The sequence below is a fragment of the Haliotis cracherodii genome, unplaced genomic scaffold (assembly GCF_022045235.1).
Source record: "Haliotis cracherodii isolate W230 unplaced genomic scaffold, xgHalCrac1.p SCAF_4, whole genome shotgun sequence".
NCBI lineage: Eukaryota > Metazoa > Mollusca > Gastropoda > Lepetellida > Haliotidae > Haliotis > Haliotis cracherodii.
The window spans coordinates 53,791,089-53,811,259 of NW_027266297.1; the positions used below are offsets into that span (position 1 = coordinate 53,791,089).

The 20,171-nt window shown below is 38.0% G+C and overlaps 1 protein-coding gene across 1 annotated transcript in view; it reads right to left on the reverse strand.

Annotated features, from left to right (window-relative positions):
• Window positions 1–20,171, reverse strand: part of LOC139478514 (dnaJ homolog dnj-5-like) — a 39,948-nt gene that overhangs the window by 12,311 nt on the left and 7,466 nt on the right. The window contains exons 2-4 of the mRNA XM_071261005.1: window positions 16,730–18,157; window positions 2,506–2,611; window positions 1,075–1,241 (exon numbers count right to left, since the gene is read on the reverse strand). Coding sequence (XP_071117106.1) covers window positions 1,075–1,241; window positions 2,506–2,611; window positions 16,730–18,122 — 1,666 coding nt within the window. The 5' untranslated portion in view covers window positions 18,123–18,157. The remainder of the gene's footprint in view (window positions 1–1,074; window positions 1,242–2,505; window positions 2,612–16,729; window positions 18,158–20,171) is intronic.

Genomic DNA, 20,171 nt, shown 5'->3' on the forward strand with positions numbered 1-20,171 from the left:
CTCCCCTTGCATCAGTTACCTCCCTTTTCACATGATAAGGAGGGATACCATTTTGACATCTGTTGCTGATTTTCTGGTCTAGACATTATAATTATTTCCATGTGTAAAATTGAGGTGTATGTTTCTGTATAACTATGGCAACCAATTATCATTTAAATATATTGTAACATTTGAGTAAGCACATACATAATATAATTTTTAAGCAATCTGAAACAAATTTTGCCAGAAATGCCAATTTGCCAGAACCAACATCTTCTTCGCTGGTTCCACAGATTTCCTTGATTCAGAATCTGAGTAATTAAGTTCATATTTCCTGACAAAGCAACATAAATCTTTCAGCTATTAGCAGCGAAAACTACTGAAAAGAATATGTGTCTAAATGCAGTGACACTCTGAAATGTTGAAATTATCAAGTCCAATTTGATGACAATTTGATAGTTATTGAGCTATCAAAACTATACCATGGAATTGGGATTCAGAACTTTGTCTTTCTATGACAGGTACACACCAATATGAACAGAGTCAAATTCAAACTTTTTGCCATGGAAACAGAAATAAAGTAAATTCTAAACACACCTAAGTAGCAAAAGGCACCAATTGACAAACTGGTCTTTGTGTGTGCAAAGTGTCATGAAAGAATACCTATTAGTTTTAGAGATATGGTCTGAACACCACTATGAATAGAGTCAAAGACGAACTTGTTGCCATTGAAACAGGAAAGAAATATTAAAATTCCTAAATAGCAAGGTACCACTTCAGCCCTCGGTTAATACATGTACCAATTTTGGATGAAATGTCTTTCAAAGTTTTTAAGTTGTGCTCAGAAAAAGACACCTACCCCTCCCTTTTGAGACTAAGTCCAAATTGTTTTCATGGAAATCGAGAAAAATAAAAATTCCCAAAATCTGTAAATAGTAAAAGGCACAACTTCAGGCTCTGTTTGATACATCTGGCAAGTTTTTTAGAAAATATTGAATGGTTTTCGAGTTACTTTTAGGAAACAAAATGATTAAGGCGTCAACTATATACCCCCACATTATATGCCGGGGGGATGAAAAGCAAACAGTTTATTACCTGTACTTGGCAGTGATATATTATCTTCTAGTCCTGTCCGTCGTTTTGCCGTTTCAGTAGTGCCAGGAATTGTTCCAGGTTTTAAGTTATTTTTGAAGACTTTAGCTTTGATAAAACACCAGCCTTTACTCCAAGCTAAACTGATGAGGTGAACACTGCCAGAAGCTCTGCAACAAACAGGGAGATAGTGGGTGAGTGAATGTTGTTTTAAGTTGCTGTCAGAAATATTGCAGCAATAATGGCCTCAGGTCTGAGGCTAGGCCAGACAAACAAGATGACAAGCACTTCAACAAGTCATACACTGTAATTCACATTAGCCTGTCCCAAGTGTCCCCAGTGTCCCAAGTGTCCCATCATCTCAGTTATCTAGAAGGGAGCTGGGATCAAACTATACAGTTTTTTAACATCCAGCAAGGCCAAAGAACAATTTATTTTTGGGTGGTTAACCTGGGGACAACTTATATTTTCCCAGTCCCTAACAGAACTAAAAAAACAAGAGTCACCCAAAGACGAAATATGCAGCATGGCTTACTGAATAATAGAATACGGGGCCAGGTGAGAACCATACTCCCCAAGGAGCTGAGAATGAAAATAGAATGAACACTGATGGTTTACCAAAGTAATAACGTCCTACCAATTGAACATGTCTCTGTGGTGAGGCCTATTATCATCATAATGTTGCTCACAAGTACTGATGAAGTCCCCTGACATATATAAAAATTCCTTGTAAGAGCTGGTAGCATGTACAGTCGTGCCCCGCTTATACGGACTTCAGATATCCGGAAACCTTGGTTCCCGGATGATTTTCATTCAAAACGAAATAATTACTATATAAATTTACACGTATATCCGGAAATTCAGTGTCCGGAACCGGACGGTCATTTTCACAAAATTGTCTCACTTATCCGGACAGTACACTGCCTTTGATTCGTGAGAAGTCAATTAACCAAGTGACACTGAGTTACATTTGAGACGAGCTTGTTTATTGTACATGTAATCCCCTTCGATAAATATGGCGTCTGTGGAGGTCAGAGGTCAAAGTTGTGTAAGTATGGCCTGTCAATCAGCGAAACGTAAGCGACACGCAGTTACAGCACGCGAAAAAAGGGAAATTTGTCTGTTTAAAGAAAAATACCCCTCAGCAAGTTTAGAAACCATCAGTAAGCATTATGGCACTGAATTTGGACATACCATAGGAAAATCGACAATTGGTGACAGTTCAAACTTCCAGGACAGACTTTTTGAAACGTGTATGAATACAGATTGAGTGGATGTATATGTTTGCTCTGTCATCTGTCATGAGTTGCATAATTGAAGGGAAGTAACTCTTCCAGTAAGAAGCTGGTTTCAGTTATACGGAAATTCGTTTATATGGACGAATTGTGAAATGATGCAAGTGTCCGTATAAACGAGGCACGACTGTATACTCACAAGTACATGATGATCCCGAGGAGATAGAGCAGAAGAGTTAGCAAGATAGACACTGTGCGATGAAGGCCACTTTTACACCTCTCACCCAGGAAGCTCACCCACTCATCTGCAAAAGTAAAAGATAATACATTCAACAATTTAATTACTCAATTTGAGGAACCTGATTTAACTTGCACCAGGTGCATGTTGGCATGAAAACCTAGTTGCACTATATCTCCCACTTTCGGATACGATTGGTTGGCCATACCGTTTACCACCTAACATCTATCAAGGGGAACAACTCACCAGACACTCCCCTCTCATAAATAATGTTGTCCAATATATGACATCATCAAGTTGCGAGCACATGTTCTAATCTCCCGTACAAACATCATGAGAGAACAGTATTTTACCGATAAATTAACCAGGCTTCATTCTTCATTTCTTATATACAGAAATATTGAGTTTCACTTTTCAATAACAGGTTGCACTCCTGCATGTTTTAAATAGCTATTTCAAGCTCCGAGACAATCACATCAGAAACTGACACAAGAACCACATATACCAATATTACTCATGACATTGGCAAGGATACATTCACAATGAACATAAAAAAACAGCTGCATTGCTGTAGCTAATCTGCATAATTATATCAGGAATCAACTATTCCAATATCGTGTTAAATTAGTTGCAGCCTTTACTATATATATTTAAAAAAATAATAAGCATAGCACTTGGGTACATCTCACTGCTATTGCCAGATATGTTTACGTTACATTTTGATTAGTCACCATTGAGGCTTCCTGCAGTTTGGCTATTTTGATCGTGAAAACGTTATGTTTACATTTAATAGTCAAAACTACAACAAATATGACCTTTAACAAGTCAAAGTATGGCATTTATGAATTATGTATCCGTTCTCTGTCAACTAACATTCGTTTCAAGGCACCAATAAGAGTTATCTTATCATGGTTGGTGTGATATGTGGAATTTTCTCTCATTATATTGCCGAAATTAATGTCGAATAAAATTTTGCATTAAATTGATAAAAAAGATTACAAACATAAGTCCTGATATACAATGAACACTTCTTTTAACCAGAGATTGTAGTAGTGTAATAATAGGATTAAATTGCGAACTTCAGTATGGATTTGTTGACATGGTATTTCCAGCGTTACATGCTCATGGTAATGTCATTGTGTTGGGGACAAAACATCAATTAAGGATTGACTGTGTATTTTTTTCAGTTCATTGAGTTATGAATCGAAAAACCGATGTGCAAACTGTATGAATCCGCGTAGCGGATTCTTACAAAAGTTTGCACATCGGTTTTTCGATTCATACCTCAATGAACCAAAATAAATACACAGTCAATGCTTATAATTAAATTCGACAACGTAAAACATGTTTTATCTACAATAGTTTAACCCAAAACAGTTGCATATATCAAAACAGACAAAAATGACGGCATTGATGAACATTCCAGGTGTAGGAATACATACAGTGGCGTGACATGAATCAGGTGATCGTTTAATTTATGCACATAACTTGACACGCCTACACAGTCAGTAGCCAATCAACGGAGAGTGGGATTAAAACAATGTTCATTTGACCTGTCAATCAAGGCAAGAGGCGAAAAGACTTGCAACAGTCAGACTGTAACGAACCGGAAGAAATATGTCCGAGAGAAGGCGGCTGTTTCAAATAACATGGTCATTTACTGCGTGATTCAAACATTACTTCTCTGATTACGGTAAAACAGTTGGAGAAATGCTAGTTAGAAATGAAACGCGAAGACATGAAAGTTGAACCGAGGCGAGCGGGAAAAAAAACTGGCGAGCGAGCCTGCACGTTTGCTGTTTCATTCATTCTCGGCCTTCGGTTTCAAAGGGTAGTTTGGACAATGAATATGCATGAAAGTCGCTAAATGTCCGGTGCATGACGATACACGTAAGCAGAAAGGGAATTCCCTCGACTCTAATATTGGGATTCCCTGACATTCCGCAGTAATAAAAGTAGTGCGCAGCTGTGGGCGTGGCTTAATTTTTTACATTCATTGGGAAATGAATGCAATAACACGTGACCAATTCAGCTAATCAGAATGCAGGAATTTCCATGAACACAACGAAAATTTAATTATTACTGATTGTGACGTACCCACATATCTATTGTGGTCACTGGTCATTGTCACATTTAAGGCAGATACTAGAACCTGGATAAGTGCAGTATATAAATGTATAATATATTGATAATTAACAAACCATGTCAAATAATTTATGTTGATATTGTTTCACTGAACATGACAAATAATACATCAACTGGTGACTTTTTATTGTATTCGTGTGTTAATATTCATATTCGTTAACCTATATTTGTGATAGGAATCGTATTCGCCTCATAGTGTATTCATTGCAGCCCTAATATATACACAGGAATTCAAAGCCTCTTCAACCTAAACGAGATATCCTTTATCATGTTTATAAAAAGATTCCATGAATTCCACGGCATACAACATATTTCACAATTCAAATGTTAAACAAGTAAAACAAAATGATGAAAGAAACATACTTTGATTAAAGTGACAATACACATGATACATGTATTTCCCATTCACTTAGCATTAAGCATGATAAGCCCTATGTAATTTTCACAAGCAATTACCGTAATTATGACCACAGCACAAAGCTTGGTGCTGGGCAAACAGAACCTGCGCTCTACTTCCAAACAGGCTGGACTTTAACTACTAGCAATGTACTAATCACTGTCACCTGACACCTCCCAAACCATGTAGTCATGGCAACCTACTACAGATGAAATAACTCACAGTTACACTTGACAATTTCCATGTCACATCCCAGATCCTAAACATACCTCCTCCTTCTTCACATGAAGTCATTTTACCAGGCAGCTGTTACATTGCAGTAGCTTCTACACTGTCACAGTGCCTAGCCACAATGAAAGTGAAAGTAAAGTCTGCATAATCAATAGTCATAAGACACGCAATCATTACATGTAATCACTGCAATCTGTCCTCACATACATATCTGGGTTTGAACTAGGCCAAAGCTCTTGCATGACACATAGAAAAGATAAGTTTTATACCTACATATCTATACCTCAATTTTCATGCTAAATTAGCCAACCTTTGGACTTCAATTGCACATCAATGTACACTACAGCTTCCTTGTCACCCTGAATATAGCATGTAGAGCTAATCTTGTCCTGTATGAGCAGGAAATACTACAGTATTCAACAATCAAAATATACAGAGGTACTTTAGATATGCAACATTTTACTTTCTCAATTTCACTGGATAACGGAATGTTTTCAGAATCATCCGCCACAGAAATAGGCATTTGCCCTCTATAGGTCCTTGTCAAACTGAGCAGGAAATACTACAGTATTCAACAATCAAAATATACAGAGGTACTTTAGATATGCAACATTTTACTTTCTCAATTTCACTGGATAACGGAATGTTTTCAGAATCATCCGCCACAGAAATAGGCATTTGCCCTCTATAGGTCCTTGTCAAACTGCCCAATAGTTAAGGTATCAAAAGTAATACCGTATTAGACTTAAAAAGTGCCCAGGGCGCTCTCAAAATTAGAAATAGGGGGGCTCTTATTAGAATATTATTTTAAAGGATAAATTTCGTGGTTCATGCTGACAGCCTGAAATGTTTATATATACGACAGACATATTTTTCCAGAAATTAATTGCCCATAATTAAGGGTGCATATAACACATGAGTGCATGTTATACGCGAATAAATACGTCTTGTGTACATTGATCAATCGGAAGGGGTGCTAATTGGGATTGTTCACTAGCCAATATATTAGCAAATATCGCCGTGGGCGCTTATTACGTCAAATACGGTAGTAGAAAATTGCCATTTTCAAGGGTTTTGCTATATGTTATCATGATGAGGACTAGTGGACTTAAAATGTTAGTTTCTATCGCTGCATTAAAATACATAAAGGAACTTTTTTTAAACTGTGTGAGTGGGCTGTTTAGACAGTCAAGCAAATGGGTTGGGGGATTGGGGTTGGCGGCACTGTGGGCTTGAGGTCTTCTCCTATCAGCCCATGATATTGGAAAAAGGGACCTCTCATATCTTCAACTTTTGACATTATGGTGATGACAAGGACCCCTTGACTTGCATGCTTAAGTTAGAACAGTAAATGCTTTATTTGAAGTAGCCCCATAACATAATTACAATTCACAGAGAGACATGTTTTGCATTCTCAGGTATCTGACAAAGGAATACAATTAAATACAACTGCTTTCTTACCATTTTCCATTATTAGCCCCTGCCAGGAGTGAGTGAGTGAGTATGGTTTTACGCCGCTTTTAGCAATATTCCAGCAATATCACGGCGGGGGACACCAGAAATTGGCTTCACATATTGTACCCACGTCGGGAATCGAACCCGGGCCTTCGGCGTGACGAGCGAACACTTTAACCACTAGGCTACCCGACACACTAGGGATATTGCAATGGGTGCCATCCATACGTCATGTTTCGTTTCCGGAGCAAAACTTGGAAACCGTTAACATTTTATTACAAAACTTTGCATATTTATCGAACACAAGCTGAACTGGTGCCTTTTGGGTATTTCTCAAAAAATATTTTTGGTGTTTCCATGGCAACAAACTGGATTCAGACACAAAGACGTGTAGCATTTAGTGTCCCGAAAATAACCAGTGTTCCCGTTGGATTTTGAAACTGTCGGTCCTCCTGGACTGGTAACTCTAAAAATTACCAGTCCCCTCTAATTTTTGTAAGTCCCAACTTTCAACAAAAAATGCAATGACGTTATCTCTGAAGTAACTTTGTTAGATCTACAAGTTATTCACACAAAGTTCAGTCACAATTTTCTCGTTTTTTTTAGTATTGCGAGACTACAAATATATATTTAACCTCAAAGCAAAGTGAAATGTTACTTCCTTGCACTAAAAATAGATAACAGGAAGCCCTGATGGTAACGGACAAGCTGACTTTGTTCGAAAAATAAGCTTATCTGAATATCACCAATGTTTTGTTCAACAACAAAGACTTATGAGGTAATTTATTTGCCAGTCCAGAGGGACTGGCAGTAACATGAATTACCGGTCCAAGTCTAATTTTACCGGTAAAAAACTGGTAATTACCTCTAAACGGAAACACTGATAACTAAAAAAATATTTCATATTTTATTATTAACTTTACAAATATATCAAACAAATGCTGAACTAGTGCCCTTTGATACTTTGGTATTTCTTTAAAAAAAAAGAACTTTTTGTGTTTCCTTGTATCCTGGAGTTACTCTCCCTTTCTCCATGCTTTAGATATTGTGCATCCTTTTCATAGTGCATGATTTTAGAAAATCAGTATTTAGGTATATACCTCAACCTTTAAAGTGCCTCATGGCAGGGGATAGTGATGACACTGTTTTCTTGTTTATGATATGCAAAAAGCTATGCCAGGGCTTCAGTTATATATTTTGGCCATTGAATACTTACATATAATCATGGTAATTATTCTCAATGGGTATTTAACACATATCATATAATCTATTGGGTATTTTAATACCAATGAGTAGACATATTCGATAATTCTGCATCTCTGGTCTCTTGTTATTTGCTGCCTCAACTATGTCACTCGCAACAGAGATACATATTTAGGTTACAACAAGCAATGACAAGCGAGGTGAAGAGCACTTGTTACTTCAGCAGAGTTAATGCAATTTATGCATGTGATGCTTGCCTTAGATCAGATGTTAAAGATCTATAAGACTACATTAGGTAATTATGTTGTACCTTGGGATATTGACATTTTGATTTTTTTTAAATGTTCATGCATATTCATGTATCTGAACACATATGTAAGCAACTCGAAATGAATTGAGTGAGGCTGAGTTTGTTTGTGTTTTCTACACAGATGCACTGCTGATCTCCAGTTCTGTTATCTCGAATGAAGAATTCCTTATGATGAGATAGCGTCAGTTTGCTTTTCTCACAAGCTAGTTGAAAGTGTATATAGGTAGTGAAACCAATAGGTAGGGCTGGCTATCAATATAGATCATCAAGATTGATTATATCTAACTAAATATTGATCAATTACCGATAAATATTGGAAAAGTAAATTTAAACTTATATGTAAGAACATATTTCACAGCACTTGTAAGCAGTGACACATTTATGCATGTCTTACATTGTGGACATTTGAAATATAACAAAAATAGTGTTTTTCGACAAGTCCGTTGTAGTAAATCTAAACATTACTGAATCACAATAGTTTAAGTAAGTTATTCTCGATGACACTAATTTCCAATCATTAATCAGTCGCAGACGTAACGTGTACGCGTGACGGCTCTGCCGTCTCTTGTACGCGAGACGAGTGCGGTCCGCAGTACTCAGTGAAGTGCTTGATACTAATTAATTCAATCACCGTGGCTGTGCTGTCCGCGACCTCCACGAAAATAATTAAAGCGCTATGTAAAATCATCCACTGCCGAGAGGGACCACAACAATTCACCCAAGGTCGTGACTGGCGGGTCGTGTTTGCATCGGGGCATCCGCCTTCCTATTTTCACATACCCTATTTTCGAACAGTTAAAAAACGTCAACATGTCATTCTGGACTGGATACACTTGAAAGTGTACACGTCGAAGCTAGCGACCAGTTATCGCCATTTTTTTCAAGTTATTTCTGGCATATTCCGTGTATTTACTCTGACCTCGTGGTACCGCGGCATTCATTGTATCACAGCATTTGTGACTTCCGGTCGTGTTAATAGTTAATATTTAACTATATATAAATATTTATCGACAATAATTCTAATGATCAATCTTTTTAGCTAGCCCTACCAATAGGTAGGCATCAGACAAGACAATGTACCAAAAATAACAAAATGTACAAGCTATAAAAATATATATTTACCCATATTTAAATAATGATGACTTCCTGAATACAATCCAACCTCAGCAATGTCGGACAAATCCATTTCATGAACAGAAGGGTTTTGTCTGGTATTTTCTAGATATTCTCACAATTTTCATGTACCTCTATTACCTCTATCTTTTCTCCCAATAACAATTGTCCTATCTCTCACTCTACTGAATGCAATCGTTGGGCCATTGCCTACAACTGTGTTGGCCAGATACATCAATGGGGAACAACTCACTCGACACTAGGGCTGCAACGAATACACAATGAGGCGATCACAATTCGTATCACAAATATTGGGAAACGAATACAAAATTAATTCACGAATACAATAACAAGTCAGCAGTTGATGCATTGTTTGTTATGTTCAGTGAATCAAGAACAACAAAATATTTGACATGGTTTGTTAATTATTAATATATTATACACTTATATACTGCACTTATCCAGGTGCTGGTTTCTGCTCAAATGCGACAATGACCAGTGACCACAATACTGTCAAATTAAATCGTATAAGAATTTTGTCTTTTGGAGAAATCTGTGCACAAAACATGTTCTTATGGATATTTTTATGTAAATGCACATGATTGCATGTTCATAAATATTCGATTCTAGTGGCCACGAATAACGAATTCAATTCATGAATGGATACAGTTTGATTCACCAAATGCGGGAGTGAATCGTAACAACCCTACTCAACGCTTCCATCTAAAAAATGACGCTGTCCAATATATGACGTCATCAAGTTGTGAACGCACATATGAATCTCCAGAAATGACATCATGATGGAACAATATTTTAACGTGAAACAAGCCACACTTCATACTTTATTGTTCTTTGCATAGCTATCTTATATATGGTTGTGACTGTTCTGGGTTTGTAGAGGTGACTTCTATTTCACTGACCAGTAAGAGGAAGAGGCTTAAAAGCATGGGTTATATTTATAAGCGATCTTTTTCATAGACAGGATAGCTACATACCTGGCACACTGACAATTTACAGTTGACAGTGTCAAGTATGGTGCAATGGATAATATTTACTTTTTCATCACTAATTTTCACTACTAATTAGTGTTTGGTGTAACAGCCATTAGAAGTAAACATTTAAAGTATGAATTGATATTTTTTACTTAGTGTGTGACTGTGTTCAATAATTGTATCGTGACGTAAAATATCTCGATCCACCAATGCATTGGTGTATCGTCCCTGGACTACCCTTATAGCAATTCTCCAATATAGTACATGTTCAAAAGCAAATCCCCGCCCAAAAAAACACTGCCTACCAACATGGGTTACCTACCCTATTTTCAAATTATATGGAACCGCATCTTGGAAACTAAGGGGCTCCTGGGATCTTAGCGGTCTCTTTCAATCGTAGTTGAATGCAGGGACTCCCTAATCTTTCATTTTTAGCATTAAAGTTAATTCAAGGACACCTAAACTTTCAAGCTTAATTTCAAACACTGAAAATTAAAACATTGCCTTAAAAACAAAAAAAAGTAGATGTGTAACTATAGCCAAATTTCAATTCTGGACAAACATACTACAATACCTACTGTGACTATAGTCAAATGTCAATTCTGGACAAACATACTGCAATACCTACTGTGACTATAGCCAAATGTCAATTCTGGACAAACATACTACAATACCTACTGTGACTATAGCCAAATGTCAATTCTGGACAAACATACTGCAATACCTACTGTGACTATAGTCAAATGTCAATTCTGGACAAACATACTACAATACCTACTGTGACTATAGCCAAATGTCAAAATATTTCCTTCGGGCTTCAATTAGAAATTAATTTTGCAGTAATCTTCCTTAAATTAATACCTTACTCCCTTCAATAGTCAATATGTGGTGATGCACTACACAAGGCAAATCTTAATGTACATTCAACAGTAAGAGCAAGTTCAAGATTGGCATTCTATGAAATTGTTTCCTGTCAAATGTAAACTCCATGTATGATATTTTCTCAGTTCAAACAACTGTCAGCTTCTGATTTCTTCAGCCACAGCTGTCCCCTATTTAGGTAAAAAAGCTTAAGATAAAATATTTGAAATGAAAAAATGCTATTTGACATAATTAGGCCTGGGCGTGAATATAGGAAGTCACGGATAGTGAATGCCTAGCATCCTGGCATCTACTTCCACACCTGTATCCATGCTGGCAATCCAATCCCATCATGGATTCCTGTCACGACAAGCAGGCAAAACCTCTGTCTGCTCTGTCCAGGATGCCTGACATAGTCATGACCTTTATATAACACATGTACATCAATAAATGTTGTGGACTTTTATGGGTGCTTTAATAAGTAATTGACCTACCATATCTATCATAAACTAACTCAGTCTTTCACCTTGTTAACAGCAACATATGTGGCCACGACATGTTCCCAGCTACGTTTTTGAGATATGGAACATGCAAGAGCATTCTTCATAATAAGTTACTTTAGCAAGGCTCTGTCCTCACAAAGCGAGTTTACTGGCTTTCTACTGTCTTCTTTTCATAATTTTCAGGAGACTGTAGTTGTAGTTGATTTGTCTCACAGTCCCTGAACAAAATTACTTTCCCTTCTGCCAAGCCCTTACTGTAATGCTAAAGCCCTAAATGAAGCAAGTCTAGATTTCCCTCAGGTTATGAATCTCCCCTCTCACTGGGGATCCTTTTAAAATTAAATGGAGTATTTCTATCATAATATATTTTCAGAGAAAAAACGTTAGTCTACTGACTTGTGTTAGCTGAGCTTACTGGGCCAAAATAAATATTACTGGATGCCAGCTTCAGCGGCTGAAGTTAAAAATTGTCCATCTCAACTGGGACTTGTTCCTTTAAAGGGCAAGTTCACACGGAAATGAACCATTTTTTCTTGTACTTTTTCCACATTAAAAGTGTTAACATAGAAGTGTCATAGACAAAAATATAAAAACATCATATTTAATTAACATATTTTTGGCACTAAAACGATTCATATTTTTCACATTTACCAAGTGTTCTATTTCCATAACAAAAACACCATGGCTTATGCCCCTTGCAATATGACGTCATTGGTGCCAATTGATAAACATTATGACATCATCATGCTTTGTTAGAGCCGCTTCACGTGGGGTAGGTACAGTTTTGTGATTCTAGCATCTCAGATGCCAGCCAGAATTGTGTTATGCTGAGACACCACTGCGCCGGAGTGTGTCGTAGACCATGTTGTTTTACCGCAAACTGGTCCTTGATATCTTTTGCGTTGATAATAGACAGGGACCCAGTTGAATTGGCACCAATTACGTCATAATCTAAGGGGGATAACTCAGGCCTATTTCGCTCGTAAAACGAAGGCCTCATAACGGCATATCACTTTCACACTATTGTGAGCTTCCTACTTTCACTGTGAAAAAAAATGAGTGTATATTTTCAAACACAGATACTAACTAATTCTAAAATTGCGTTTTGTTTAGAAAAAGAAAGAAAGCGATTTTTGCGTGTACACTTCCCCTTTAAGCTCAGGCACATTGGGGGAAGGCATTTCCCTGGAGACGGGATCATCTAATGTATTTCCATAGCGCTACGTCTCAACAATTATGTTACAAGTATATGACATGTGTGATGCCATCTGACATGTAAATTACTATGATCAGATGCATCCACCAGTACACATTGGTCAATAAGTCACCCAGTGATATTCAGCTGTCCAGCAGAGGGTGACTGATACATCTTGTATAACCTGTCATCAGTGAATATGCAATGCAAAACTTAGTTCACGTTTTACGGTCATGCATAAATCACAATCATTGTCTTGTTTATAACATTACAAATGGATACTTTATTTGATCTTTACACAACGAAAACCAGGACTTAAATGCAATGGAAATTTCAGATTTACTTCAATACTGATGGGTCTTAACCATCTCATCTTCCCAAAGGCAAGACTGTCCACTAGTCTAGTTTTCACCCTCCTCATTTCACGCCTACTTTTCTTGGCTTGATCGACTGCATTTCAGTCACTGTCTTGAGTTAAACAAGCATATAGTCGACAAAGTCCCCTGCCCATTTTAACACGTTATGGTCCCTAACCAGGTAACTGACCCAACATTTCTCTTAGCCCATGTCAAAATAACTGGAATGGAAATTCTTAAATAAACATTTCTAAAACTCCTTAATATCAAACAGCACCAGTTCAGTATGTGCTTTATATATAGACATTCAATGTTTAGCAAGGAAATATTTAACAGTTTATTTGTTATACTCCATAAATGAACCCACCCTATATTAAAAATTAAATCCAACTTGTCATGGAAACATAAACAATAAAAAATTTAAAAAGTGCTTAATATCAAAAGGCAACAGTTCCGTATGTGCCTGGTAGACATGCAAAGTTTTGTAAGTATTTAACAGATTTTGAGTTACGCTCCGGAAACGAACACCACCCTTATAGAACCCAAGTTCTGTTGCCATGGAAACATAAAAAAAATTTTTTTTATAAAATTCCTAAATAGCAAAAGGCACAAGTTTAGTATGTGCCTGGTAGGCATGCAAAGTTTTGTAAGAAAGGATTTAACAGTTTTTGAGTTACACTCCAGAAATGAACACCACCCTTATTAGAACCCAAGTCAAACTTGTTGCCATGGAAACGTAAAATAATAGAAATTTATAAAATTCCTAAATAGCAAAAGGCACCAGTTCAGCATGAGTCTCGTAGAGAGTTTCGTAGAGAAATATTCAATGCATGGATGGATGGAACCCATTTCAATATCCCCCCGCGCCGACGAAAAACAGGTTTGCACTCAAATATCTAAAAGTACATGGGCGAGTCGATTGAAAACTTTGAACCACTGCGAAAATATTTGTTTTACCTGTAGCTTACTTTTGGAATAATTTCAGCACAAATTGACTTTGTAAAACATACTCTGATTGACCATCAATGTGTGTGATAGTCCTCTCATATTTTCAAATTGAAAAGTAGGCTTGACATGGCAAGGGTGGAGTCTTGGCTTTGATATAGGCGAGTAAACACGCTAGCCTCAGGAAGAAGTCACTACATTGGAATATCCCAGGCCTCACAACATTTTTGTCAGACGTGTCAGAAATTCGAAAGATAGCTGCTTCCTGGTCCATGACCCGGGCCCCCTAGCAATCTAAATCAAGGAACTGGAAATAATGATGACAAATGTCTCCAGTTACACACCCAACTGAGGTTGACTGTCTGACAGCAGGGATAAATATGAATTATTTTCTAGAAGCCCGGGATCTGAAGTAGTAGCCCTCCATGGCCACACCCCACGTATCTGAGGGCTGCATGCCCTAGGGGGGAAGAAGGGTCCAGGGGTCTACCCTTGGGGGGAAGAAGGGTCCAGGGGTCTACCCTAGGGATTTTCTTGGAATGGTGCATGCGTTTAATGCCAATAGAGAGCAAGTTTTAAAAAAATTCCACCACTTTTTTTCTTTGGAATAACCAAGAACATAAGATGTTTTAGGAAACACATTATTTGTAAATGCGAAGTTGTGCGTAACCTCCATTATAGTCATTAATGACAAACAATCTACTGTGAAATTTGATTCAAGGCTTCAATAGTGGGAATCTGATTGTGGTTGCTGCAAATAACTGGTGCAATCCACCAATCAGTCCAAACACAATTTTGCCAAAATCAATGACTAAATGTTTGAATAAAATTAATAAAATAGATTACCAACGTAAGTCCTGATACACCAGATACACCATGACATGCAATGATATATCTAGATAGTGTAACAACATTATTTTATGTGTTGTCTAACGCCTCACTCAGCAATATTCTAGCTATATGACGGCAGTCTGTAAATAATCGAGTGTAGACCAGACAATCTAGTGATTGACATCATGAGCATCAATCTACGCAATTGGGATACAATGACATGCATCAACCAAGTCAGCGAGCCTGACCACCTGATCCCCTTAGGATCAACTAAGTCAACTAAGGTACTCCAGTACGGATTTGTTGATATGCCATTTCCTAAGATACGGTATGTGATTGTTATGGAAAATATCGAAATTGATGTGAGCCATTGATTACCTCGGTGAGCGAATCCTTGTGGAGGGCTTAATGACTGTAGTTACGTTTGGAAGTTGGCACAATGATATTTGTTGAGGAAATAACATGTTAAATGTTTGAACTTCAAGATTAAGATTATATATGATAAAATGTTTTATTCAGCTGCAATAATTTTTAATTTTTTTTATGGCCCATTGCAATTACCAATGGCCATATTGTGATACTTACGGCCAATACTTGCCAAAAATGGCCCATAAAGTTTGAAAATTTCCTTCCCAATCACAGTACATGGAACTGATAAAATCCTCACACTGACAATGGCTGAAGGAAGTTGCATATGTATACATACTTCTCAAAAGAAGTTAAAGATGGCCTTCAAACATATAAACTATAGGCACATGAAAAACAAATCAAGTTTTCATTAACTTCTTTTTAAGAACATATTCATCATGCATGTCAGCAGAGCTCCAGATAAGCTGCGTATCTGCGTGAAACACGCATCAGAAATGCAGAAATACGCAGTAAAATAACATCCAAGTGTATCAAATACGCAACGAACATTACAGATACGCTACAAAAATAAAACTTGTGCGTATCATCAAAATATTGTGAAGTAACGCTGCTTATTCGATTAGCAAATCAGCAACTTATTTTGCAATTTTAAATGGGCATTCCGTCAACCTTGCCAAACTCCACGATGACACTTACATCATGATCATTTGCCATCACACTTTCTTGTGGAAGTATCGCGGTATTTTTGAGTCCTATAAAGCTCTCGAACCCACACGACACCAGTTTGCAGGGACTAGATGAATAGTGTTTTTAAATATTTAACTTAAATATCCACATGTGTAAAAACTAGAGGGGTAACAGAAATTTGAATATCCAGATAGAATTACTGATACCCAATGATTTTAAATTGCATGGGTAAAATACCCACAACACCAAAAGCTTATCTGGAGCTCTGTGTCAGCAATGGGACATGTACTTTTGGTTCAACAAACATGCACGCAAGAGTTGTTTCCCCTTATGGGCAATCTGCCTCCATAATGTCATACACTCAATTATCAAAGATACATGAATGTCCCTGCATGAAATAACTAAATAATACTGGTAGGTTACACAGTAATATAAGGTGAATTGTAGGTCAAGAACCAATATATTCAACAAAAACACATAGCCTATACTGAACACCACCATGCATCTTGTGCTTATTTCTGAATTTCTGAACAACATAGAGAATTGTCCCGTTCGGAATACTGAATTGTCAGTAATATCTTTGTGCACCTACCTATCAGTTCCCAATCAATGTTGCCACCAAAAGGAAGGTGTCTCTGTGACTCTGCGTCATGCCTGGAAGGGACATCTTTCCTCGACTTCCGCTCCGGAGACACGCCATTCTGGAACAGGTCCTCCTCAGAGTGACCTTTACTCCTGGACTCCCTGTTCATCGCAGCAGTGTGATTGGTTCGCTTCTTGGAGTCGCGAAGATCATTATTGATGTAGTCTGCCTTCTTGGGTGGCACACAGGATGTTTTACTAGCACTTGGAGGCTTGCCATTGTTCAACACAGTGCCTGCAGACTTGCTGGCGCCAGAATGTCTACTATCGTTCTTAACCTTATTTGTATCTTTTTCCTTTTTCTGAAAGATTCTTTTGGGATCAAAGAACACACGGTCTGTTTTGTCCTTTGAAGGAGGCACATGTTCATTGGAAGCTTTCCCTGGGTCAGTATTAAGCTTCTCCGAAGTGTTTTTCTCCATGCTGTCCCTACTGGTAGACTTGGTGAGATGAATCTCCTCTATGCCACTGGTGCCACTGCTAACACTGCTGTTGCTTCCTTTCCGACTGCGATGAGACAAGCTCTCTGCACTACTGCTTATGGGCTTATCAACCTTGGCCTCGAAGCCATCCAAATCCTCAAACTGGTCCAGCCCGTATTTGGAATCCGGCAACACTATAGATCCCTGGTTTCCATCAGCAGACGTTGTCCTTTGCCGACTGGGAAATCCTCTTGTCTGGAAGGATTTCTTGACAGCAGGCTTAAAAGATTTGGGCAGTGTGTCCGGGACTTTTTTCTTTGAGCAGTTGTCAAGGTCTTCCTTAGGTTTCTGCATAGGTTTGCTTTTCAGAGTCTTTGCAACATCAGAGTAGGTTTTTGGCTTGCTGTTGATGTCTGGTTTCTCTTCCGGAACCTTTGCCTGAGTGAGGACATCAGTTGTCCCAAATGGGTTATAAGTACCAGTGAACTTATCTCTGGTCTGCCACTGCTTCATGGCATCTGTGTATAAGTCATATCCTTCCTTGGAGGCAGTGTCATAGCCAGAGTCTTCGGGGAAAGGAGGGGAAGCAGGGAAATCGCTTCCAAGACTGCTGGCATCATCGAACCCAGGCAGGCCTCCAGTCCGACCCAAATCCTGAACATAGCTGGAGTAAGCACTGAAGTAGTCTGGTGAGGATGTGGACAGCCCGAACTGTCCATCCACAGGGTCTGAAGGCTGAACGAAGTTTTCCCAGTACAAATGAGACGGAGACACAGGGTGCGTCATCCCGCTGAACTGGGTCCAGGGTTCAAAGGGCATTCTTCCCCCACCATCGGCAGGAAAACCTGCATCATGCCTGTCAAGTCCTGCGTGGAAGCTTGGGGACTTGTTGGCAGGGTCTTCTTCGGAGGCTTCGGCCATATTTTAGGTCACACAGAACCCATACTGGCAGAGCTCTGGAAAAGATAACAGATTATGAAAGATAATGCATTGAACATGTAAACATAGACTTGATACAACCTTTCTTCTTGTAAAAAGACATCTTGTGAGAAGGGTTTTAAGAAAATATAAATCAAAACTTCATCAATGTGTAGGCCAAATGACTATCAAAACGTTATTTTTGACTGTTCTGTTGTTTAATTTGGACCTTGGAGGTAAATCAGCTTAAAGTCATCAGCCTTTACATATTTGAGTGTGAATTGGGTTTACACCACTTTTAGGAATATTAAAGCAGTATGATGGCAGGAGACACCAGCAATGGACTTCAAACAATGTTAATTGAATACAGTTCTTTTGGCATGACAAGCAAACACTTTAACCACTAGGCCACCCCGCCACCCCTATAATCTAGTCTGAACAAAACAAACCAGTGACTGTTATTATGCATAAGGTTCCACATCGTCTAGTATGGCATTTGATAAACCAATTTAACGTGCCTGACCACCCTATCCATGGAGTTGCCTCTTGATACAAGCATATGTTGCAGGGAACCTATCCTAACATAGTTCTAAATATAATGAGCTTGCCATAGTTCAAGGAATATTTACTAAGCATGATCCTGTTTCCTTTAATTCTGAACATTAAGGCTTTGACAGGGCCTCCTTGCACAAATGCACGGTTTGGATGGGCACCAAAAATATTGACATTCGTCATGGAATTTATTAATTTTATCAATGGTTATAAAAATGAATTTTTTGACAGTTTATTATTTGTTTGTTATTGTTGATCAAATCCACACTTGGCAATATAATGATAATCGCCTGAAAATAATGGAGTCTGGACTAGATAATCTTGTGATTAATATTATGAGAAATGATCCATGCTATTGGGGTACAACAGTGGGGCCTGATACCAAACCAGGATCCTCATGGGTTGGACCTTTATTGTTGCCGTTTCAAGAACTGATTTATCGCGTCATTTCACATTAAGTTTGACATGTAACTGTGTCACTTGTACAGAGTAAGTGTACCCTAATAGTCATACTAGTATGAGGGAGTGAATATGGTTTGAGTCACAGAGAGCAATATTCCAGAATAGGTTTTACACATTGTACCCGTGTTGGGAATCAAACCCAGATAGAATGCATAACAACCAAACACCTTAACACCTAGGCTACAACCCTAAACACACAATACATTCTTCTAGAATCCCACATAACGTTCTACACAGTGATGCAGAAGAAAAGCAACTACATGTATCATCCTCAGTTATCCAGGGTAATCATGGTAATACATCTCCATTCCATAATGACAAATACCCTGGACCCAATCACTGCACGTAGCGGCGTCTTGATCCAGATTCGAATAGAAAGACGTTAAATTACTTGCATGAGGCGCAGGTGCAGGCATCACAACATAAGCAAACTTTTGTTGGAGAATGGGTCCTGACACTGTCCACAATGTCACGATAGAGACATAAACAATACACTGGATAATCTGGGATATATATCTATGTAAATGTGAGAGCATCTCTAAAACTATTCATTGATTTTGTTCCTGCACTCACCTTACAGTGTTATATATAGGGCTTATCTTTATCATGTTTATACGCCAAAGCCAATTTATTACCTAGAATACATTTTGCCATATCAAATGCAGCAGCTTACACCAAGACCATATATTATTAGCCAACTCTTCAGTAACTGACTGGCCAGATGGCACTATCACATGCAGCTTTTCAGAAACACTAAAATAATGGCAAATGCAGATTGACGGGTAATTGATGACACCTGATGCTTACCGATGACAAACCAGAAGAAATGAGTAGATAACAATTCACAAATGATTATCTTCATCAATGTAGTGAAGAATACCTTCATGACCACCATTTCAACATGTACTTGTTATGACTGTCCGGGTTGGAAATTAAGCATGAAAGTCAAGGAGCCCTAAAGATAAACATGATAAAGAGATCACAAATTCAATACATGCTACAGAAGCAACTTCAATTTGTAAGACTGACTGTATGAAA